The sequence below is a fragment of the Gossypium raimondii genome, chromosome 2 (assembly GCF_025698545.1).
Source record: "Gossypium raimondii isolate GPD5lz chromosome 2, ASM2569854v1, whole genome shotgun sequence".
Classification (NCBI taxonomy): Eukaryota; Viridiplantae; Streptophyta; class Magnoliopsida; order Malvales; family Malvaceae; genus Gossypium; species Gossypium raimondii.
The window spans coordinates 43,176,317-43,202,116 of record NC_068566.1 but is presented as its reverse complement, the minus strand read 5'-3'; the positions used below and the strand labels follow the sequence as shown (position 1 = coordinate 43,202,116).

Here is a 25,800-nt window from a genome sequence, read left to right as displayed (position 1 = left end):
ATCCAATACATTAATATATTTGAAAGACAATATGCTTGCATATATAACTTAAGATTGTGATTGCATATAATATAACTTATTATATTTGTTATTTTTGACACTATTCTTACAACTACCCATATCTCCTCCCCAACTCATAAATAGGAGGATAATACACTTCAACGCACTCGAACTCACGTCCTACTGCATTGGCAACAATACTCATACCAATCAAATTAAGACTCAATCGACTTAAAAGACTCGAACTTAATTTGCGTGAGTTGTGCAAAAAGTTGAGATCCACTCCTTTAGAATTATGGTAATACTTAATATTAATTGGCTTAATGATAAATTTGGCCACTAACGTTTACATGTTTTATCAAAATGACTCTAATTGTATTTTTGAGCCTTTTTTTACTATCAACTTTTGTTCTTCTTCTTTTTTTCACATTGTTTTTCTTAATGATTTAAAGAAAGTTTTGTAAAAAAGTTAACGGGATGATGTAGAATTTCATACGTGGAATATTTTTAATTAGATATAATTTATTACTTAAATAACTCAATAAAATAATTACATGTGGAAAATAATAAAATAAATAATTCATGAAGTTAAAAAATAACTCTTAATTTAAAGAAAATAAACGTAATTATCTAAAAAGTTTCAAAACGAATGCACACATTCAGTATTTTCGATTTGATTTATTAATTATCTTTTGAAACCTCTCAATAAACAAACTTATGCATTCATTTTGAAACCATTTTTAGATAATTATGTTTATTTTGTTTAAATTAAGAGTTTTTTTAATTTCATGTATGATTTGTTTATTTTATTATTTTCCACATGTAATTATCTTATTGGGTTGCCTAAGTAATAAATTACATCTCATTAAAAATATTCCAAATCATCCACGTTAAATTTTTTAACCATACTTTCATCAAGTCAATTATAAAAACAGTTTGAAAAAAAAATGGTTGATGACCCAAAAGACTCAAAAATACAATTAGGATCATTTGACAAAACATGTAAACATTAGTGACCAAATTTGTCATTAAGCCAATATTAATTTAAAATAAGTCCAATCTTTCTATATTTATTATGGGTAAACTACCAATATAGTCACTTAGTTTTACCTATCTTTTTATGTTTTCCATTTGTTAAAACTAGTCCCTATACTTTTATTTTTGGAACAATTTAATTTTTCCTTTTATTTCTTTATTTTCCTTTTCTTCTTCCCTTTTATTTTTCTCTTTCTCATATTCTTCACTACGAAACATAATCTTTACCCACCAAATAAATCAAGTCATTGTTTCATTACATCATTTCTAAATTGAATTTCACTCAAAATCGAATATCAATCATTTTAATCAAATCTCGATTTGAATATAACCTAATTTTAAAACTAAAATTGATCTAACTAATCAATGTAAAAAACTATATCCTTAATTAAATCTAAACATAAATTGAATTTTTTAAATTCAAATTTTTTTTTCCGTTTCCAAACTTTTACAGAATATGAAGATTTTTCTTTTTCTTTTCTTTTATTTTCTGATGAATAAAATTAAGCTAACGATAAAATTGATCTAAACCTTCTTAGATATTCCCAAGCAAACTTGATTGGAAGCCGAACATGGATGAACCGAAGAGAGAAAGAGAGCATGAAACCAAACTGGTTTAGGTAAAGTTTAGGGTAAGTTTCGTATGATGATTGTCGAAACATTTTATGAAATTGACTTTTTATTTAAGAAAACGAAAAAGGGAGTCGTCACATATCACTTTTAAGAGGCATGATAGGGTCACCTAGCAATTTTATTGTTTTAATAAGAAGTTTGATTTATTACGGGAGTCGTTTACGCACGAGGAAAGATTAGCATCCTCGTTGCGCCCAAAATTGGTACCTAATTTATTACTTGGTGTCTTTAGTGTCGAAAATTGAAATTTTGAAAAAAATTATAAAATACGATCCTTTTGTTAAAGCATTACTTAATTAAATTAATTCGCACAAAAAGGATTTTATTTTGAGTTAATTGAGAAAAAGGATCACATCCTGTAAGTTAGGACACAATGCCTTAAATCCTCGAAACGAGAATAAACACCAAAAATTTTATTTTTTTAAATATATTCGATTATCTAGGTTTTAGAAAGAAGTCATATTCCGTAAGTTAGGAATGCGACTTTTCTTATTCCAAAATAATGAATATTTACCTCGATTTAAGAAAATATTATGTATCGTAACGTTTAAAGTAATGTGCATTTAACTTGTTTGGACACATTGCAAAAACGAGTAATTATTTAAACATAATGTATGATATAATAAAAGTGAAGTAATTTAAAATGGTTATGTAGATAAAATGATAAATAATGAGTAAATGAAGAAATGTTATAATAGTAATAACATAATTTTAATAATAACATTTACATTAGTAATCATATCATGGTAATAATAAATTATGTAACTTAAAATAAAAATAAAAAAGTGGAATATGCATTATAAAAGAAATAAATAAACAAAATATGATAGTATCAAAAATAAATAAAGAAATAAATAAGCAACGAGAAATAAAAATAATATAATGACGATAATAATAAAATTTTGCGCAAATAAAAGAATATAAACAATTGAATATTTTAAAAATAATAAATAAATGAATGAATAAATAAATAAATAAATAAGTAAATAAATAAATAAAACAAACATATAATATTAAATTTAAGTATTTTAAAAGTAAAAGAATGATAAATAAATAAATCGGTAAAACAAATATAAAATTTAAGCATTTAAAAAATAAAGAATAATAAATAAATATATAAAACAAATATAAATAGTATTAACTTTAGGTTTTTAAGAAATGAAGAATAATAAATAAATTAATATATAAATAATAAAATTAATCAAACAAAGTACTGAATTGAAATAAAAATAGAAGGCACAAATCATAATAAATTAACTAATAAAATCGAAAAAAAACTGAAATTGAATGCGCTTAAAGGAGAAGGGACTAACAGGAAAATTATTCCCTGTCACCAAAACGACGTCGTGCCTAAGGGACTAAACTGAAATCAAGATAAAATTATATGGTGAAAATTAAAAAAGAGAAAAACTGGATTGAAAAGTAATTAAAACACAAAAGGATCAAAAGCGCAATTAGACCCCATAAAAGGCGGATCCTAGGCGTTCGGGTCGAATCGGGTCGGGTCAAAACGACGCCGTTTTGGGGCTTCAGAGGCCTGCTCCAAACGATGTCGCTTAGGTGCCCTATTTAAACCAATATTTTTTTAAACAACTCATTTCTGCTTTTCTTTTTAAAAAAACTGAAATCTTCTTCTTTTTTTCTATTCTTTCTCCAAAATCCGGCCATGGGGGTCCGGCGAGCCTCCGCCGTGGCCGAAAAATAATTTGCTTTCTCAGTCCTTTTTCTTTCTCTTTAAAAAAAAAATTAAAACTCTAAATCTAAGCCAAGTTTTCTTGAAATCAAAAAAAGAAAAAAGAAAACGGAAAGGGTGACTTTCGGCCTCGCGGCGACAGGTAATAACCTTCTTCTTTTCTTATTGTTTTTTTTTTAGAACGAAAAATAAATAAGGTACCTTTGATTTTTGATCTCTGTTGTTTTGGATTGCTTTTTTTCTTATATTTCTCTTTAAAAAACTTACATTCGGATTATTATGGCTTTTTATAGTCAATTTACATTGTTTAAAATAAACTGTTCTTGCGTCTGTCATCTTTGCAGGGTCGTTGGTGGCAGAGGCGGAGTAGGTGGCGCTGACGTCGGCGGTGGTAGGCTAGGGATAGGGTGCAGCGCCAGGCTAAGGATTTTAGGGTTTCTGTTTCTGGGCTAGGGTTGATTTGGGCCTGCTTTTTTTGTAATTGGGCTGTTTATTGGATTTGGGTTTTATTTATTTAGGCTTTATTTATTTGTTTAATGGGCCGGGCAAATTGGTCTGCTACAGTGATCATTTTTGTCATTGAGAGTATAGAGCTCGTTTGAAGAATCTGTGAAACGTAATTTCGAGAGAGTGAGAATGTTATAGGTAAGATAGATAATGTGGTCGTGGGGGTTGGTTAAGAGGTTGAGGGAAAGAGCTCGAAAAACTTTATTGAGGGTGGACTGCCATAAGTCACAACTGGTGAGGTCTTCGAGTAAGGTGAATTTGTGGACTAGGGCATTAAGGCATCCAAATTGGTTCGAAAAAGTGATGATGATTGATGAATGTTTGTAGTTGTGAGGTGAGAAAAGGTGAAGCAAGTTTTATTTTAGTTTCAATTTTCACCTTTCTTTTTTCATAAACATTAAAAAGTTTAACAAATGGAAAATATAGAAAAGCTACATTAAAAGAAATGGAGAATAGAGGAAAACAGAGAAAGAGCAGAAGAAAATAGAAAAAAAAAAGATAAAAAGATAAAAGAAAAGAAAAGAAATTAAATTGTTTAAAATGAAAATAAAATATAAAAAAAAGTTTACACGAAAAAATTTGAATTCAAGGTTTTATAATTTTCAACAATTGTATTTTACCATTTAATCAAAGTGGTATTTGTTATTTATATCGATTTTTAATAAATATGTTTGTTACATTTTTTTCACGCAAATGGTAGCTATAATCTAGTGTCTTTCGTATGTAAAAGTACCGTGTAGGCTCCTATAGGGTCAACTTAAATTTTGCCTCTCTTTTTTCGAAAAATGGGCAAATTAGTTCATATACAATATATCAAAGAGCAAATAAATTTTTTACATTAAAATTTCATCTAAGCTAGCGTGGTTGATGAAAGTACCAAATAGTTACACAACGTGTCACTTGTACCTCATGTTAACATACTTTAATAGTAAAAATGAATGAAACTTTTAGACAAAATGACCAGTTTACTCTTTGATCTATTGCATAACAACTAATTTACTCAATTTTTTTGAATAAAAAAATAAAATGAAACCCATCTCTTACTATAAGCACCTTTGTTAGAGTTGTGTGACCCAAAGTCATGTTAAATAAAATAAGAGATTACTTGCAAGTCAAGTTAAACAAAATATATTTTCTTTTTTAGAATATTTAGTATTTATTGGTATAATATATTTAGCATTTATTAGCATAATTTATTTGGCCTACTGAATTTAGCCTATAAATAAACTCTTTCACAATCTTAAAAAACAGATTAAAGATTAAAACTCATAACAATTTTGAAGAATTTTGTATTTACTTTTTGAGAATTCTTTATTTTCAGGATTTAATTTTATATTATCTTTTGTACTCTTCGTTCTTTTACCATTATAGTAAAATTATCTTTACCCGTAATTTTTTTATCTTTTTGTGAAGATTTTTTCATATTAAATTTATATGTTCAATTTCTTCTACTTTTTTTACTTATTCATTGCTTAATCGAGTTGATTCCCAACAGCTCTTTGGTATGATTATTGGAAGTGATAAAACCGTATCTTTTAAATATTCCAAATGATAAACTTACTGAGCCGTCCTACAGGTCTACCAAAGGAAGCATAAGTCAATTAAAACAAACAATTATTCGTCCATCAAGTTCAAACCAACAACGTAGCTAGCGTCCATATGTGCACCCACTAAAACAAAAGGCATCTCTATTTTCCCTTTCCCGCACCAAAAATCCTACCTCAGATTTGGCCCAACAACCAGAGATTAATGCAATTTTAAATACCCTTAGTCAGTCCATGCCACCAAAAGTATAAGGGTCCCCTCAATCCCAATTTTTGTGTTCTTCCATTCACATGACAAACACATATATCGAGTCAAGACAGGCTAAAGAAAGATAGTCAAGCAAGCATGAATTTCATTTGTCTTTCATATATAAATATCATCATGCTGATTTGTTTGCATCATATTTGATTGTTCAATCTAAGAATGAATTCTCTAATATTTTGATTAGCATTTACCATCGATATTGCTGCTGCAGAATGCATGTGATTAGTTAAAGAATAGAGACATCTTCTGTTTTCACAAGATTTTTACATGGGATCAATGAAGCTATAAGCTGGAACTTTTCTGATGCCTGCTTCTACCATGGCTTTCCTCAAGTCAGCTGCACGATCCCATCTCTCCTTGTCGGCATTTATGGTAGACAATGCTACATATAGTCCACAATGTCGTGGCTGCAACTCAAGCAACCTTCTCCCCACTTTATTTCCAAGTTCAATGGCACCATGAATCTTACAAGCACCTAAAAGAGCCCCCAAAACCGAAGCATCAGGTTGAAATGGCATAGTGTCTACAAACTCAGTCGCTTGAGTCAAAAGGCCTGCTCTGCCTAAAAGATCTACCATACACCCGTAGTGTTCCATTATTGGCACAATGCCATATTGGCACCACATTGATTGAAAGAATTGTAAACCCAACTCCACTCTCTTGGTGCGAGCACATGCTGTAAGAACAGCAACAAATGTAACCTCATTCGGACACATTCCGTCCTCTTTCATCGTCTCAAACACGTCCAAAGCCTCCTTTTCTCTACCATTACAAGCAAGAGAAGAGATCATTGCATTCCAAGTACAAACCTCTCTATCCAACATTTGATTAAAAACTCTAAAGGCAAACTCTAAATGACCTCTTTTTCCATAAAAATCAATCAATGCTGTGCCCATGAAAACAGTCATAAAGCCCTCGTTTCTGAAAATATACCCATGTATCTGCCTCCCTAGGTAAAACCCACCTTGCTTTTCTAAATTAGCACAACAAGAGAGTGCGTTAACATAAGTAGCCTCGCTCGGTTTAACCGAAAATTCTATCATTTTCTCAAAAACCCAAAAAGCCTTTGCAAACTGTTTGCCCCTTATGAAACCATTCATAACGCTTGTCCAAGACACCACATCCTTTTCAATCATGCGGTCAAAAAGGAAAAGAGCAGAACCCATATCACCATTTCTCCCAAAAGCATCAAGCATCGCATTACACGCAACGATGCACGGGTTAAGAATTTCTTCGAACACTTTACACACATCACTTAGGCTACCAAGTTTAGCATACAAACCAAGCAACGATGTTTGCACAAAGGAATCAGTCAAGATGCAACGCTTTAGTGCTTGGGCATGGAGGGGTGAACAAGAAAGCGAAGCTAAGGAGTGGGAGGTAGAGGCAGCTTTGAAAAGGGAAGTAAAAGTATGGCCATTGGGGGGTGCCTGATGATGAAGCATGAGGGTGAAGAGTGTAAGGGAACGATGTGGGATTATGTTGAGATAAGCTCTTATTAAGGTGTTGTAAAGGAGGGTTGGTTTCCATTTGGAAGCGGTATTGAAGAGGAAAGCGGAGGTGATTAGCAGGGAATGGATTTGCTTGATTTGGTTTGGACGTTTGATGAAACGTTGAAGGTGTTGCAGCAGATACTCAGAGTTCATGCGGCTTATTCGGGTTTCAGTGATGGCCCTTTCAGCTTTCTATATCATGGGCCTCATTACAGGGAGGCCTAGATCCAATTTTCTATTATGAAGACAAAAGAAATTTAGGGCGTTCATTGTAATTTTATGGACGAACACCACGGCTTTCAAGAGTAGGTGTTTGCAATGATATCAGTACGGGCTTCTCATTTGCTGTTGCTGACATAGATCTGTTTCGAGGAACCACCTTCGGGCAGATTAAAGTAAGGATTTTCGAGGTGGTAGCAGGAGGCTGTGGACTTGTTGGTCTAGGATTCTGACTAGGAAACTTATTTGTAAATAGTATTGGCGCATTGGAGGAGTTTGCCATAGCCATCTTTTCCTTTATTCAACAGAGCCCAAGCTATCGTGATCTGTTCAAGCTCATCATTGTTCTCTGGCTCCGAAGAAGAACTTGCAGTTTCTTTCGCCACTGGAAATAAAACACAGTATTCAATTTCGAACAAACATTTATCCCTAGGAAAAATGAAACACAGACTCACATAGTTTTAGAGATGTCCAAGCTGCCATGGCTGCATTCTTTTCCGCTTGTTTCTTGTTCTTAGCTGGTTCCCCAGTGAATCTGATTCCAGCCAATTCAACCGTTCCTGTAAAAATAGGCAGGTGCCAGAGACCTGATCTAAATGTTGTATACTGAGGCAATGGAGCCCCAACTCTTTGTGCAATTTCCTGTAAGAGGTTCTTATAAACTCCCGTCTCATCCTAACATAACAAGGCCGGATCAGTATCAATCTCAATAAAACTCATGTTTCTGTTTATCTAGAAAGGAATAGAATATTAATTTATTCCTAGGAACAAGAAGATTGAGATATCCAGAGGCATATTCGAGAAAATTGAGATATAAACACAACAAAAATCATCAAGAATTTGCCAATTCACGGAAGGTGCGTAGCTTCATTATAATAACATTCACAAGTTGGTCCATAGATTAGACAACACCGATGACCACGATGAACACAATCATAAGTTTACAAACTACTTCTACCAGGACATGAAAATCGAAGAGTCTTAACGGTTGTGAACTAACCAAGATGACAACAAGAAACAAACAAGCAACACAACGAGAAAAATTTCAACCACCATCATGAATATCATATGAAACAATTAACTAAAATGCCTCTCATCCTTGTAGTTCTACATGATCCCCCAACCTAAGTCCAAGCACCCCATTTTGCTCGTATTTACATGCTTTTCACTATGCCGAAAAAGGCAATTCATATTAATAATGCACCAACACTCAGTCTCAACAAAACAATTCATACAAAATTAAAAATGATAACTTTGATCATTTGCTAAAGCAAAACTAACTGTTTCTCTAGGAAGCATTACCAACCCGAAACCGAACCCACTCTTCCCATAAAACCTGTCCCAAAAAACCACGTTCTTTTAACCTACAATAACATTTGCATATCACATTTCTTTTTCTTTTTCTTTTTCTGGGTTGTTTTTTTTTTCTATTGCGCCAACAAATGTTCATACACCTACTTGAACTAATTAAAGTCTGCAAGAGATTGAGACACCAAATTAAATTTTGCCTTCTCTACCGTTTTATCCTCGGGCAGTCAATTGAGATGGCCTGAAATGAAACATTTTTATGATCAAAATATCCATGATTAAGCCATTAATTACACCTACAAAACCCATATCATCAAAATACAGCAGTTTCCCAGAATATTAGAGAGAGAAAAAATTGAAGAAAAATCATAAGATTGAATCCCATTTTTATTTCCCTCAAAAATTAATTAAGTTTTCGCTTCCATCATCTGAAGAAAAGCCAAGAAAACCCACTGCCTTCTGCTAATTCATTAACTATTGAAGGGCATTCTAGTAATTCCCTACGACTAGCTGAGCTGAACCTCCGGCGATCACGACGGCGGAGCAGGCTAACACCGATCACACCCCACGGCTCAATTTAGCATAGAAAGACAAAAAAAAAAGAAAAAAAACAAGGCGCGCCATTAGCAGAAGATCTGAGAAAGAACTTACTAGGATTCGAGCGGCGAGGGAGTGAGAAGGTCCACGGAGAGTCGAACAATAGTTAAAATTTTTCATCACCGCACCAAATAATTATTCTACTATATTAATATACTATTTATTAATTATTTGTTAAATAATGATATTTTTATTATTATCACATCGTAATTAGTAAAATATTAATAAATTATTATGTCTAATTTTTTTTAAAATTAGTTATTTAATAATATGATAAATTAATTCAAAAATTGCTCTTGCTTTCATATATTATAAATATTTTTATTTTAAAATTTTATACTTTTATATTAATTATTATTAATTTATATTTTAAGTTATAAAATTAATTGAATCAAAACTAAAGGTTGAAATTATTCGTATTTTTTCATTTTCTTTTGAAAAACTTTGGAGATTTTTTAAAATATATATTAATCATATTTAATTATCTTTATTTGCTTACTTAGCAATGATATAAAGATTTAATTGGTCAATTTATTTTGAAAGAGATAAATTTACTTACAACCTTATAATACATGGATTTTCTTTTTTGTTTTAAGCAAAATAAAAGTATATATCTCTATTGTAATGTAATATATATTTTTCATAAGATGTTTACTTTTATTTATAACATTTTAACCCTTAAATTAAAAAAAACGCGCTTAAACATACTTAAATCCACACATATTAGTTGTTGAAATAATTGCTATAACTATTTAGGGCTTAATGACAAATTTAGTTTTAAATGTTTACATCTTTTATCAATCGATATTTATTCTCTCTTTTTAGTTAAATCTAATTATTAATCTTTCAAAAAAAATCAAATCGTTTTGCAACCCATGTGGTAATCTTATTTGATGTTGATATGGAACTATTTGTTTTATATGTAATGTCAATAAATATTTAAAATTAAAATATATAAAAATCATAAAATTTAAAAATAACATGAAATACACATAAATTACCATGCGGTTTGCCATGTTTAAAAATTAAATGTTTTAATAACTATTATATTTAAAAAAACAATTCTACTTTTTTTGAAAGGTTAATGGTTAAATTCGATTCTTTATAGAAGTTTAAGCGTCAAACTTAACTAAAAGAAAAGGGTCAAATTGATAAAAGAATATAAACATTAAGGGATAAATTTTTCATTATGCCTATTAGTTATTAATGGATTAATTATTACTACCCTATGTAAAACTTTTATAAATAGAATTACGTTGTTCCGAATTTTTTAAAAAATTGGTTTAAAATTGAAGTACTATTGTTAAAAATTGTTTTTAAGAAGTTAAAATTTTGATCTTAGATATAATGTTGAAAAGTAAATATATATATTTAAATGACATTTAAATTCAATGTTTCAATAAAAATATGAGAAAATTATTTATTTTAATTTATTACTAATTTTTGATAGCTGAAATATAAAGTTTAAGTAGTTAATTTTAATTCTTTGTAAATTTTAATTTAATTATATAAATTATATTTTAACTATTAAAATATAATTATCATAAATTCAAAAATATAACACTATATATTTGAAATAAAATTTAAAAGATAAGTAATTTTATAATCAACATAAATATCACAAAACATACATTAAATGATAAATAAATGTTTAAAATGTTATTTTAGCTGTCAAAATTATGATCAAGCCTTTGTGGATACAGGTTATATGCGGGCGAGGAATTATGCGGAGACAAATTTAAAATTGGATCATTCTAAATTCATGTGTTTTTTATTGAATTAGTCTTGTCCAGAAGGATTGGATAAATCATAATACAGATGGGCTAGTGTCACATATTGATGAACTTCATGCGTCAATTTAGAGGTGTACTTCGAGACTGAAATGCTAAATGGTTGTGTGGTTTCTCGATGCCGTTGGGTACGAAAGTTGGGGCCAGAGGGATTGTAGTTATATAAGTTATATATCAAAGTTTCATCAATGGGAATGGAGAAAGAAATAATGATCTCCAAATCCGAGATGAACAGCAAATTCCATGAAATGAAAGTGGCTTACGACAACTCTTTTGGCAAACCACGATCAGTGGTTGGCAGCGACTTACAAGGAAAACCATGAGGCCTTGTTCAACCCAATCACGGCTTGTGGAGATACATATGTTTCACGTTGCAGCTTACAGAGGAAGTGGAGCAATGCTTCAAACCCTGGTTAAGTTGGTGCCGCAAACAAAGAAGTGCGAGGTATTGAAGGTGAAGAACGTTTATGGGAACACCGTACTCCATGAACTGGTCACCACTGCCAAAGCCGAAGCAGCCGATTTGTTAATGAAGGAGGTATTGTTCTCTGACGGCTTGCATCATGAAGACTATATACGGGAGAGGGAAGAGATACTGGCGGATCGGAACAAGTTGGGGGAAACCCCATTGTTCAGAGCTGTCGAATATGGCAACTTGTCGATGAAGTACTTGGCTACACAGATGGAAGGAATGGGAGGAAATCTTCACAAGCATTACACTAGAGATCATGATGGACTCTCCATTCTTCATATTGCAGTGATTAGCCAGCACTTTGGTAATCCATTATGCTCAAATTATTCTATTTACTTATTTCACATAATTTTGTTTTCTTTATTTTTATAATATCAGTAATTAATTCAAATAGACTTTGGTTGGATTTTTTTTTAAAATCATTCCAACATGATGAGAAGGGATTGTAAGAAATTGTGATTCCACGTCATCCTTAATCCTTACCAATTGGAGAATGATTACATAAATTTCTATGTTTGAACAATGTTTTCTTCAAAAAAAAAATCCATGTGAATATATATTTTAATAAAAATAGGCAATTAATTACTAAGGGTCTGTTTGATTGACGGAATTGATTTTCCGGAAAATCGTTTTCAACTTTTCCAGCGTTTGATTGGCGGAAAACATTTTCCATTTGGAAAATGAACTCCAAAACAAGGGAAAATGGGTTACATTTTAGGGAAAATGTCTTACCCTTTCAATTTTCGTAAGACATTTTCCGTGCTCTCCTCTCTATCGCCTATCGCCTCTTTCATTCCTTCCTTCATTTCCGGTAGAAAAGCGCTTACATTTATCGATTTTCCAAGAACTTGTTTTTTAATTATTCAATACTTATTTTTTAACACAATTACAAATAATTTATTTGATATTAGTTTTTTCAATTTATAACAATTAATATTGTAGCTTAATAATTGAGTATTATTATAAATAAATCATTGCAATATATGTAAAAATAATTTAAAATATAAAATTTATTAATATATATTAATATATGTAAAACAACTTTTCAAAAATATTTTCAAAAAATGCCAAGCAGCAGAAAATATTTTACAGATTCAATCAAACACCGAAAATATTTTCCAAGAAATCATTTTACGAAAAGTAAAACATTTTCTAAAAATCATTTTTCTGAAAAATATTTTACTTGCAATCAAACAGACCTAAATTTATTCAAAGATAAAGCTACTTGCTCTTTGAAAATGTTGACTAAAAAGGTTAAGTTAAAAATGAATTTGAAAATAAAAACATTTAAACTCGGTTTGATCCAGCCTATTTTAAATTTTATAATATATTATTTTCTTCTTTTGTTATATATGATGTGATTTATATCATATAAAAACATAAAATTTATTATATTAAATTTTAATGTTAAACATATGTTAAAGCTGTTTATATTTAAAAATGCAGTGAAAGAAAAAATGTATAATTATAATAAAAATATATAAATAATAACTAATAACTAATAACTAATAAATAAAAATAAAAATAAATAGATAAACTTAAACAAGTTTGAAATAGACATTACAAATATGGGTAAATTTTGACCAAACTTGAGGTTTATGTTTTAAGTCAAGCTAACTTTAGGCAACTATATATGGTATAATTATGGGTCGTTTCCTATATGAGAACTCCATCCGGCATCCCAAATTCTTCACCAGACTCGAGTTGTTTTCAATGCCTAAAATAAGAGTGTGTCAATTATTAGACTTAAATTGCAAAAAAAAAATCTCGTATATTGACATGATGGTCAGGGTGAAAAGGAATTACTATAATATTCCGATTATTAATTTGAAAATTGAGGAGGGAGGGGAAGTAGAAAAAGCTCCCAATTTTGATCCTTGACTTGAGAAATGGGTAAGTAAAATTCTTTTTTTGGATGAGTTGGTGCCAAGAACACCATCCTGCCATGAATTTGGAATTCCTGGCCCGGTAAAATCTCTAGTTTCAGAACCTGACTTGGAACAAATAATAGTAGTAATAATATCCCAAGGGAAGAAGAAATTTTTTTTATCTCAACACTCAAATCCTACCAAGTCATCAAAAGATTTTCGTCCAACTGATTGTGAGCATTAATATTCACAGTTGTGACCTTAACAACAGGACCAGGAAACGCCCCATTAACTGCTATAACCTGCCAACAGATGAATTAGACATATAAGGCAATTTGAAGTTTTATAAAAGTATCCAGATTTTCAAAGACCGGGACAAGTCGTGAGGTCCTATGCGACATGCATATATGCTAACAGTTGAGGCACAACCATTGCCAAGTACTCAACTTACGTTCAAAAGTTAACCAAATATGATATATACTAGTGGAAAATCACAAATAGTTCACCAATCCAGTTTTTACCCTCTGATGTACTTCAACAATCTAAGCCAGAACCATCCCACAAAGTGAAGGAAACAGAGAGTAGTGTTGAGGGGAGAGGGTGATGTAAGAGAGTTTAAAATCAAGAAAGACTAAAACAGAGCAATGTGAATCAAAAGAGAAAGATGGTCTTTTGTTGTTTATGAATGGAAAACATCATTCACTGATTTTCCAAATATATCTATATCTTTCCAACGCCCCAGCTATGTTAATGTATATCTTTTCCTTTCCACTACTTAGATTTATTAAAGATTTGAGCGTCCATGTAGTTGCTTGCTTTAACAATTTATCTTTCCATATCACAAATGAGCTTTGCCCAAAATTAGCAGATTCTCATAATGTTGGGAAATGGATTTAGTGGGGACTCAACCATCATTCACTACTCCCATTACTATCCAATCGTGGTAGCTTCGACACGACACTTGCTTTTCCGAAGAGTAAGAGACTGGTTGAAAAAGACGGAAGCATAAATCCATTCATTTATAATTTTCTATATCATGGTTAAAATATTGAGGTGATATTATAATTTTGACCCCTCACCATGCTGGCAAAGATTTTGTGTTGGAAAATATATTTTTTAAGAAAAAAATCTCAAGGACCAAAACCACAATTTGACCATTTAAAATTGAATACGAGCAGAAGCATTGGATTAGATCCGGGGAGGGGGGGGTAATTATAAATAAACTAAATAAGAATTTGCCTCTAGACATAGTCTAACTTTAACTGCAATTATATGGGACTAACTTAATCTGCAGAAACTGTAGCTTTAGCTTTCTAAGAAAACAAAATGAAAAAGAACACTCATATATGAGTTGACAAAAAGTAACAAAAACAAACTTTGATACCAACACAAAACCATAGCTCTTACTCCATTGCTTCCATTCGGAATTCGATCCTTCCTTGCCATCAGATTTTGAGTTGTTCTAAACTCTGTACCGTCTCAGATTCTTGCAGGTTCTTCAATATTGTGCTTGCTGCTTCCTCTGCTTGAGTAGGTGATTGGTTAGGCGGGGGAGCAGCAGTAGCGGTTGTGATATCTTCATTTCTGAGAGGAACGGATTGTTTATCTTCTTTCCGTACCGGTGGAGCAGCAAATACAGGAACCACTTGCCTAATGGTGACTGCTTGGGCAATTCGTACTGGAGGAGCTCGCAGCACTTGAGAGGGGAGTGTCGCTGGCAGTTGATGAGGAGGAAGAACAGATTGTGCTGGTTGAGCGGGATGAGTAGGAACCAGTGATGTCGGTGGCTGAGGAGATACTGCAGATGGTGCTGGACGCGGAGGTGCAGAGAAAACAGGCACTGCAGTTCTTATTGTCACTGGTGGAGCAATGCCACAGCAAGGTGTCCTTAATTGTCTGATGGGAACATAAGGCGCTGCTCCAGCTGCAGGGAATTTCTGTGGACGAACACCACGGCTTTCAGGAGTAGGTGTTTGCGATGATGTCTGTACGGGCTTCTCATTTGCTGTTGCTGACATAGATCTGTTTCGAGGAACCACCTTCGGGCAGATTAAAGGAAGGATTTTCGAGGTGGTAGCAGGAGGCTGTGGACTTGTTGGTCTAGGATTCTGACTAGGAAACTTCTTTGTAAATAGTATTGGAGCATTGGAGGAGTTTGCCATAGCCATCTTTTCCTTTATTCTGTAATTCAACAAAGCCCGAGCTATCGTGATCTGTTCAAGCTCATCATTGTTCTCTGGCTCCGAAGAAGAACTTGCAGTTTCTTTTGCCACTGGAAATAAAACACGGTATTCAGTTTCGAACAAACATTTATCCCTAGGAAAAATGAGACACAGACTCACATAGTTTTAGAGACATCCAAGCTGCCATGGCTGCATTCTTTTCTGCTTGTTTCTTGCTCTTGGCTGGTTCCCCGGTGAATCTGATTCCGGCCAATTCAACCGTTCCCGTAAAAATAGGCAGGTGCCCGAGACCTGATCTAAATGTTGTATACTGAGGCAACGGAGCCCCAACTCTTTGTGCAATTTCCTGTAAGAGGTTCTTATAAACTCCTGTCTCATCCTAACATAACAAGGCCAGATCAGTATCAATCCCAATAAAACTCGAGATATCTAGACAGGCATATTCGAGAAAATTGAGATATAAACACAACAAAAATCATCGAGAAATTGCCAATTCACTGAAGGTGCGTAGCTTCATTTCACATAATAACATTCACAAGTTGGCCCATAGATTAGACAACACTGATGACCACGATGAACACAATCATAAGTTTACAAACTACTTCTACCAGGACATGAAAATTGAAGAGTCTTAACAATTGTGAACTAACCAGGAAACAAACAAGCAACACAACGAGAAACATATCAACCACTATCATGAATATCATATGAAACAATTAACTAAAATGCCTCTCACCCTTGTAGTTCTACACGATCCCCCAACCTAAGTCCAAGCACCCCATTTTGCTCGTATTTACATGCTTTTGACTATGCCGAAAAAGGCAATTCATATTAATAATGCACCAACACTCGAGTCTCAACAAAACAAGTCATACAAAATTAAAAATAATAACTTTGATCATTTGCTAAAGCAAAACTAACTGTTTCTCTAGGAAGCATTGCCAACCCGAAACCGAACCCGCTCTTCCCATAAAACCTGACCCGAAAAACCACATTCTTTTAACATACAATGACATTTGCATATCACATTTCTTTTTCATTTTCTGGGTTTTTTTTTTCTGTTGCGCCGACAAATGTTCATACACCTACTTGAACTAATTAAAGTCTGCAAGAGATTGAGATACCAAATTAAAATTTGCCTTCTCTACCGTTTTATCCTCGGGCAGTCAATTGAGATGGCCTGAAACGAAACATTTTTATGACCAAAATACCCATGATTAAACATTAATTACACCTACAAAACCCTTATCATCAAAATACAGCAGTTTCCCAGAATATGAGAGAGAGAAAAATGAAGAAAAATCATAAGATTTAATCCCATTTTTATTTCCCTTAAAAATTAATTAAAATTTCGCTTCCATCATCCGAAAAAAAGCCAAGAAAACCCCACTGCCTTCTGCTAATTCATTAACTATTGAAGGGCATTCTAGTAATTCCCTACGACTAGCTGAATTGAACCTCCGGCGATCACGAAGGCGGAGCAGGCTAACACCGATCACACCCCACGGCTCAATTTCATAGAAAGACAAAAAAAGAACAAGGGGCGCCATTAGCAGAAGGTTTGAGAAAGAACTTACTAGGATTCGAGCGGCGAGGGAGTGAGAAGGTCCACGATTAGAGAGGGACTGGAGCGCCACTTCAGCGGCGGAGTGTTCGGCTTGACGGAGAGTCGAACAATAGTGAGGGCTCTCGAAGGTTTCGCCGTTGAAGTTAACGGTGGCTTTGAACCTTGGCGCGTGGTCGGGACCTTCCCTAATGCACGTATAGGAAGGGAGATTAAAGCAGCTCCTCTGCGCCAGCTCTTGTAGCTGGTTCTTATACATTTCTCCCTCAAGATGAAACCAAAAAGAAAAAAGAAAAATCACTTTTTTTTTCCTAATTTTTGTTTGAACACTTTATCTGGGTTTTTTCATTTGAAGAAGGAGAAATGGGATCGGACCCAGATCGGGTCGGGTTGAGATATGAAATGGGTCAGTGAAGATCAAAGGTTTTAGGGTTTCTGCACCGGAGAAAACACAAAAAGCAAGGAAAAAGAAAAGGTGAAATTTTTTTTTTGGTGAAGTGGGAAGAGAAAGAGAAGAGCTTTGCTTTACTGGGAATGTGTATTTTAATGGGAATATATTTATTTAATTTTATTATATTTGCTTTTTAATTGCTGGGAGTCAACTGGACGTTAGGCTGCATGGTGATACTGATGGATGAGATTTTTTTTTCCATTATATTTTGGTTTAATTTAGATTTTACAAGATTTTATAATTAAATTTAAAGTTTATTCATTCACAAATATTAAAGGATTTCGAATTTTTTATTACTCAACTCAAAAGGTGTTAATATTGTTATACGTTACCTTTTGTTGTTCCCGTTAAAATTAAAACGGACAAGAATTGTGCTTGAACTTTCATGTGACTCTAATTTTATTATAAATAATCGTAAAAAAACATGTTTCACGTTATCATTTTAATGATAGCAAATAACAATATTATCAATTTGACCTATTAATAATATTATTAAATATCAAATTTTAAGAGCACCTATAGCTTATTTGAACCCATAAGTAGGAGAATAATATGTTTCGGCGCACTAAAACCCATGTCTTTCTACATTATCAACCATGTTCATATCAATCGAACTAATGCGAATTGAGCGTTAAAATTGAATGAAACAAGTAAAGAGGGGTATTTGAATGTAGGGATGGTATGGGGTAGAGACAGTCCAAAGCCAATTAATCAGTGTAGGGACATTATATTAATGTTATTATAATCCAACTAGACATTGGGTGAATTAAAATTGATGAGTAATTGAAGAAAAATACAAGCAATATATATATATCTATAAAATAACAATACTAATAAAGTTGGGTTCCCAAACCCCCACAAATAGGAAAAAGAAATTTTCATTTAATGTGTATTTATGAGATTTGTAAATTTGTGGGAAATTTGTGTGGGTGTGAAGTGTGAAAAAAGCAAATTGGGGGGTGGGTACTAATTATGTCATTTTTCATTAATGCCGCCATAAAGTGGCCATTAATTGTGTTTAACGACTACAATGATTCAAATTTAATTTGTTTATTAAAAGGTTTTTTTTTTTTTAGCATTTGTTTAGAAGGTAAAAAAGTAAAGTTTGGGGTATTTTGGATGGTTGAAGCTTATTTTGGATAAGCGACTCGAAAAAATCTTAATTTAAACTGACAATCTGGAGGCTGTGAATGTCATCATATCTTGAAATTCTAATTCTGGGCTCGTCAAAATAATTCATTATATCCTGAAAGTGGCTAAGCTGTGGAAAATTCATTATATTCTTCGGAAAGAAAACATAATATCAGATAGTCTTGTTAAGATGGTTCGTAACAGAAGTCTAGGATTAAAATTGTTTGAGGATTCCTTTTGGAGAGCTAATTTTATCGTTTTTTAATATCTATCTTTTCAAAAAAAAAGTAAAGTTTTATTTCACTATAATATTTAATTTAAAATTTTAGTTTTTTATAATTTAATTTGATTTTTATCATTATTAATGTTATTTTTAGTTTAAATTACTCTCATTGTTAAAAATTATTGTTAGTGGACTGATGTGAAAACTTTCTAAGAGCATTCAACGTGAAAATCAAAATTTCTTAATTCATTTAAAGGTGAAAGTATAATTATCGAATAATTGTTTTTTTATTAATTTATCATTTAAAATAATAATCCCAACCCAACTTCATAGGTGTGATTTGGATTAAGGGTGTTCAAACGATTAATCGAATTGAATTAGTATTAATTAAATTAACCAAACTTTTTAATCATTTAATCGTTAACCGAACTAAAATATTTTGATTATTTCGGTCGGTTAACCGAAATTTATATATATTTTTATTAAAACAAGTATAAAACATATCAAATTTTTTGATAATGTTCATTTGATTGAATTATCTTAATTAATTGAATTAATAATAGCCTACTACATATAATATATAATATTATTTATTAAATTCAGTTAATTACCCTATTTCGAACCGAATTAACTGTTAACTGAAATTTCAAAAACCTTTAATCAATTTAGATCGGTTTGGTTGATTAATTCAGTTTTAACCAAAATTTAAACACCTCTAATTTAAATTAAAATAACAATAAAAATTTAATTTATTTCAAATTAAAATATAAAAATTAAATCATCAAATGAAATATAGTATAAAGACGAAAATAGTGATTAACTTTTTAAAAGATAATAATAATGACATGAAATCAATAAAATAATAGTTTATTCATTTTTATTACCTAGCATTCTTTTTTGTGCGTAACAGAGAGATAAATAAAGAAACTATAATCTAAGTTGGCCTACTTTTGCATGAATTTTTTTTTTAAACAAGAAAAGGATTAAAAAGCTAACAAGAAATAGCGGGTTCGAACACGCAAATACGCTATCTATTCTTACAAGATGACTAACGAAAGAGGGGGCACTATGAAATATCTGTATACCAACCTACACTTCCTTCATCATACCAGCCAACGAGTGTGCAACAGAGTTTATTTCTCTTGGGATCTGCTTGAAGACAACATTCCAATAACGACTTTCTAACTCTTGAATTCTAAGAACCAAAATTCTCTGAACACACCCTCTCAATTTGTCAGTGGTCCCTTTAAAAGCAAGTGCACAATATGTTTCCATGAAGATATGTCGCCATTGGGCATCCCATGCCATAATAAGCCTATCATAGATCGCCCAAAGCTTTGCTTGCTCCACACCACACCTACCAATATTTCTACCTACTCCACGAACCCAAATGTCGAATTCATCTCTCGCCACTGCTGCTGAAGCTGCCAAACCCAATATCGGATCACGAGCCCCATCAGTGTTTAGTTTAATGGTGTCCGTTGGAGGAGGAATCCATCGGCTACATCTAGTTTGTCTTCTGGTACAATCCTCCAGTCTTCCAACTGTGCACTTAAGAGCTTTAACCCAATTCCATGAAGAGTGAAGGATAGAATCTTTACTGAACGGAACATCCTAGAACACATACAAACATCTTTGTTTCCAAATCTTCCAATAGCGTATACCGAACAGAGACCTCCAATCAAGTTCATGAAAAACTAAGCCAAATACATTACTCAAGTTGTAACAGCCCGATTTTCAGTGGTTCGAGACCACTAAATTTAACGAGTAAGCTCGTAAATTTTATTATTTGGTATTTACGAGTCAAATATGGTTATAGAAAGATTTTTGAATTAGTGATTTGTATTTAATAAATATAATTAGGTCAAGTGGTTTTAGAAAATGAAGTATCGAGACCTCAATTCCATAAATCGAGCCGTAAATATTTTTATAAATATTTACAGAATGTCATTAAGGTAGTATTAAAGTTTCGTTAGAAAATTTTAACGTTTCGATAGTTAATTAATTAAAAAGGACTAAATTGAAAAAGGTACAAAACTTGTGAATTATAAGAAATAAGAGATTAAATGGCTTGATAAATAAATAATGGAGGACTTAAGGAGCAATTAAGCCCAAAATAAAGGCATGAGGCTGAATAAGCGGAAAAGAAAATAAAATAAAATGAATTAAGGGCAAAATGGTAATTTAGTTGAAATTAAAAATAAAACAAATGGCCAAATAGATTTCTAGACATTTCATCTCAAAATTTCAGTCTAAAAACGCCATAAGAGAGAGCTTAAAGAGCTGGTTTCATAGTTTTCTTCATGTGAGTTCAATTCTTGCCTTTTTCTTGTAATTTTTATATTTTTGAGACTTTTACAATTAGATCCAACTAAGTTTTGCTTTAGTTTTTGATTTTATTGAAAAATTTGGAAGTTACCATTAATGAATACAGGATGTTTTAGATGAATAAACATGGAATTGGAGCTTTAATTATGTTATATAATGATTGTATAAAGTGATTTTGTTAAATGTTGATTTTAGGATTAAATTGTGAAAAGTTAAAGTATTAGGGTTAGGTATTAAATATCTATTTTATCAAGGGCTATATGATATCCTAGAATATTTAAATAAAATATTAATTTAGAAAAACTAGTTCATTTGATAGATTAACTAGTTAAGGGATTAAATTGTAAAAGTTGTAAAATTTTAGGGTAATTGTGTAAATTTGAAAAATTGAGCGGTATTAATTATGAAATGAATTGGAACTGAAATGTATGCTAATGTATGAGTAATTTTATATTTTAGATCAAGAACCTGCAGATACTTGTGAAAAAAGGAAAATTAGCGGAATAGTCCTTGAACTTCAGCAAATATTACAATTCAATCCAGGTAAGTTCGTACGGTTAAATTTTAATATATAAATATATATATTGAATTGATGAATGATATTATGTATTTATCCATATCTATTGTTGAAAGTGAAATATTGTTAAAGTTACGAATTTAAATTGAATGTTCGAAACGATTGGAACGCGAGATTTGAGTATATTCGACAGTCGGTGAATTGACGGTATTGGAGAAAAATGTGGCAAATTACCCAAGTAAACCGAGGTTCAGCATTTGTTACGAACTTTCGTATTTACTTTTCGTTTAGCTCTCACTAGCTTCTAATATTTAACTCATATGAGTTTCCGTTCAGCCCTTTTGAGCTTCTGTTTAACCCTTATGGGTTTCTGTTCAGCTCTTACGAGCTTTCGTTCAACCCTTATGGGTTTCTATTTAGCTTTCATGAGCTTCTGTTCAGCCTTCGGGCTTCTAAAAACGATGTACTCTTATCCATAAGCCGTTCACTGATTTGGAAATACTTGGTAAGTGCATATGTAATTGAAATTGAAAAACATATTTTTGTTATTGGTATTTATCTGAAATAAGTGTATTCATCGATTGAAGTTGTCATTGGCAGGGAGTTTACATTTAATGAATTTATTTAATTGATGCGTTATTGTAGGTTCGGTAAGATTTATGTTTAACCCATCAAACTTACTAAGCTTCATTAAGCTTACTCGAGTTGTTTAATATATTTGTAGATTTTCAAGAGGTTGGAAGATCAAATCAGCACATCAAGTCACACTATCCAGCTTATTCCAGTAGTTTTTGAAACGTTCAATATGGTTATATGGCATGTATAGGGTTTATGTGGATTTAATCAAAGTTTTTCTTGTGTAAATGTTAATAATTATAATTTTGCTTATATATATATATATGTTGGGTTGAAAATGAGACATATTAGTGATGTTGACGTGAATGATATAGGTTTATTATATTCAATTTGTGGTTAACTTTAGTAGACTAGTTAGATGGATTAAATAGGTAAGTTTAGGTATTTAGGTATATATGAATGATGTTATGTTATGTTTAAAACATGATTTTGACTTGTTTTGATTGTTTGTTAGGATATATTGATGTGTTAAAATGTTGCGTTTAGGATTATATCAAAATAAGTGAGAAATGTGGCCTTGAAATGACCTATTTTTATCCACACGGGCAAAGATACGGGGGTGTGTCTCAGCCATGTGTGACACACGGCCTAACACACGGGCGTCTGGTTTGGCCGTGTGTCCCCTATATCTTTAAAATTTAAAAATAGAATGCTCAGGTATTTTCACACGGCCTAGCACACGGGCGTGTGGCTTGGCCGTGTGACCCAAGTCAGTAAGCACCCTAAATTGGACACGGGCTAGGACACGGCCTTGTTCCCCACTTCAAATACCCATACGGCTTAAGACACGGATGTGTCTCTTGACTGTGTGAGCCACACGGTCTAACCACACGGGCATGTGTCCCCTGCACATAGGAAAAATTTTGAAATTTTGTAAAAAATTCTCTGATTTTCCGATTTAGTCCTGATTCGTTTCTAATGTGTACTTTTGGGCCTCTAGGGCTCATACAAGGGACAATATGAGTGATTTATGATTATTTTCTGGTATGCATGTTAAATTATATGAAATGTTCGTAATTGACCTGAAAAGTTTGGTAATGCTTCGTAACCCTGTTTCGACGACGGATAAGGGTTAGGGGTGTTACACAAGTTGACCCTTAGCCAGTCTTTTAGCGAGTAAGAGAAGAAGCGATGCATTAATCTTGAAGGAATGACTTGTTCCCAAATATCTCTTACCTTACAACAACCCCTTAAGGAATGAAGAATAGATTCATTAACACATCCGTAAAGCTTACAAGAAGAAGAATCTGACATACCTTTTCTGCAACGTTCCGCATTAGTTAGTAAGCGTTCCTTGAAAACCAGGCAAATAAATTGTCTAACATGTTGGGGCCTTGCATAAGACCACACGAGTTTCCAACTACCTTCCGAAGGATTCAAGGCATCTTACTGTGAAAATTATAGGCAGACTTAACTAAGAAACTCCCATTAGAAGACCATTGTGATATCATTGTATCGGGACCAACTAGGCGATTAGGAATTGGAATACCTGCAATGTAAGATAAAATAAAATCATCTAGTAAACATTTTAGGTATTGCCAGTTCTAGTCCCTATCCATCGACAACATCTCTTTGAGAGAAATGGATTCATCAATAAGCGAGATGTTATGGAAAAAATTAATCAAAGGTCCAACCTTGACGACCCAATTATCAGTCCAAAATTTGATACGATTACCATTACCCATAGACCATGCAACACATTTGCACAAAAGTGGCCAAATCTTCGCAAGAAATCTCCAAAGAAAGGAACAACAATTCTTTATAATGTCAACCGGGAAATCATCAATTATTTTGTATTTAGCTCTCAAGAAAAGAACCCATAAAGCCTTTTATTTGTAAGGAAGTTAAACCCCAACTTGAGCAGAAAAGTGTTGTTCTGGGCTGTAAGCCTTCTTATTCCTAACATCTATTACAAACTGGTTGGCAACAATCGTTCCACTAATTAAATAAGGCTTCTGATTTGTAGTGGAACTCCCCCAAATAAAACCTCGAGCTATCTTTTCAGTCTCATTATAGACAAAAATAAGTTACTCATTTTAAATTGGTCCTAAATATTTAAAAATTTTAATTACATCCCTAAATTATCGATATTATATCAACCAGGCCCTTCCATTATTGAAACCATTAATTTAGCTATTAAATAACAAGTGAAATTACATGTGATATAATTTCATATGAAAATTAAAACGCATAATTTTAAAATTAAAAACTAAAAATGGAGTAAAGAGAGAGATGTAAAAGTTTTGAAAACACGAAAATCAATATTTTTGTAATATACATTTTTATAATATTTATTTTAAATTATGTCACATAAAATCGACATTTCATTTAAAGATTAAATTAACTATTTTAATAGCGGAAGAACCTTATTGGTATAACATTGATAGTTTAAAGATATAACTAGAATATTTTAAACTAGAGGACTAATTTTAAATGTGGGTCATAGTTTGAGATTGTTTCGTGCAATTAACTCTTTAAAATAATATAATTATAATTTTACAACCATTACAAGTAAAATAAAATTATGCTTCAAAAAGAAAAGAAATAAAATAAAATAAACATAGATCAATAGTAAGGAGGTTGATGTTATTTTAAAAATATTATACGTTAAAAAGGAACTTAAAAGATCAGAAAAATAAATTAATTTTCTATATTAAATTCATGTTAAATTGAGTCCTGTTGTTAACTAAGATAATCAATTAAGCCTTATGTTAATAGAATTTGTGGTTGACCGTTAAAATAAATTGATGCACCAATTACATATAACATGTAGACAATTTCTAGTTTAATTAATAATTTTTCATAAAAATAATTAAAATTGTAAAAAAATTCATAAACAAATGATTAAATTTATTAAATTCTAAAGATATTAAAATGATATAAAATTTATAAAAAATAATAAAACTTATAAATATTATAAAAATATAAAAATCTAGTAAATTCTAATAAATTATAAAATTAATAAAACATGTTTAAAATTTTATAAAAAACATATAAAAGTTTCTTAAAAAATCATAAAAAAATTAATATAAACTTTAAAAAATTATAAAAAATCATAAAAACTTGAACTGGACCGGATTTGTTAGCCAGATCAGTTAGACCAAAATTAAAAAGGTATAGATTCAAAGAAAACCATTAGACTAGTTGGCTTAGGAATTGGCCAGCTGAATCAATTATTTTTATTTTTGTAAATATTTTAAATTTTTAATTCTTAATGTTTTATTTAATTGAACTGGATAGGCCGATTAAACTGGTCAAATCGACAAACTGATAACCTGACCGATTCGATTTTGAAATCCTTGGTCAAAATATTTCATACCGATGCATGCTAATAGTTGGATAA

At 31.7% G+C, this 25,800-nt stretch overlaps 3 protein-coding genes and 1 long non-coding RNA gene across 9 annotated transcripts; 1 reads left to right on the top strand and 3 right to left on the bottom strand.

The window, feature by feature from the left end:
* The first annotated feature begins 3,289 nt into the window (after nucleotides 1-3,289).
* Nucleotides 3,290-4,239, top strand: LOC105788947 (uncharacterized). The gene is made up of 2 exons (XR_001132194.2): nucleotides 3,290-3,503; nucleotides 3,706-4,239. It is a non-coding gene; the product is annotated as an uncharacterized LOC105788947 (long non-coding RNA).
* A 1,506-nt stretch (nucleotides 4,240-5,745) lies between these two features.
* On the bottom strand, nucleotides 5,746-17,333 carry LOC105788945 (putative pentatricopeptide repeat-containing protein At1g10330). 6 transcript variants are annotated; one of them, XM_052627568.1, is made up of 4 exons: nucleotides 17,185-17,333; nucleotides 16,756-16,787; nucleotides 7,845-8,064; nucleotides 5,746-7,774 (listed from the first exon to the last, which is right to left on the bottom strand). In XM_052627568.1, the coding sequence occupies exon 4, from the start codon at nucleotides 7,321-7,323 to the stop codon at nucleotides 5,941-5,943; it is 1,383 nt and encodes a 460-aa protein (XP_052483528.1). In that variant the 5' UTR covers nucleotides 7,324-7,774; nucleotides 7,845-8,064; nucleotides 16,756-16,787; nucleotides 17,185-17,333; the 3' UTR covers nucleotides 5,746-5,940. The 6 variants fall into 6 exon arrangements, with proteins under 6 accessions (XP_052483528.1, XP_052483525.1, XP_052483527.1 ...); XM_052627565.1 differs by lacking the exon at nucleotides 16,756-16,787 and adding an exon at nucleotides 8,907-8,938 and having other exon boundaries at nucleotides 17,185-17,328; XM_052627567.1 differs by lacking the exons at nucleotides 16,756-16,787; nucleotides 17,185-17,333 and adding exons at nucleotides 8,907-8,938; nucleotides 9,349-9,424.
* LOC105788946 (double-stranded RNA-binding protein 2) lies at nucleotides 14,673-17,708 on the bottom strand. Its single transcript, XM_012616053.2, has 3 exons — nucleotides 17,185-17,708; nucleotides 15,767-15,986; nucleotides 14,673-15,696 (listed from the first exon to the last, which is right to left on the bottom strand). Exons 1-3 carry the CDS (start codon nucleotides 17,428-17,430, stop codon nucleotides 14,870-14,872), a joined length of 1,293 nt encoding a protein of 430 aa, XP_012471507.1. The 5' UTR covers nucleotides 17,431-17,708; the 3' UTR covers nucleotides 14,673-14,869.
* A 2,357-nt stretch (nucleotides 17,709-20,065) lies between these two features.
* Nucleotides 20,066-23,734, bottom strand: LOC128034561 (uncharacterized). Its single transcript, XM_052623076.1, has 2 exons — nucleotides 23,714-23,734; nucleotides 20,066-20,590 (listed from the first exon to the last, which is right to left on the bottom strand). Exons 1-2 carry the CDS (start codon nucleotides 23,732-23,734, stop codon nucleotides 20,066-20,068), a joined length of 546 nt encoding a protein of 181 aa, XP_052479036.1.
* Nucleotides 23,735-25,800: the final 2,066 nt, after the last annotated feature.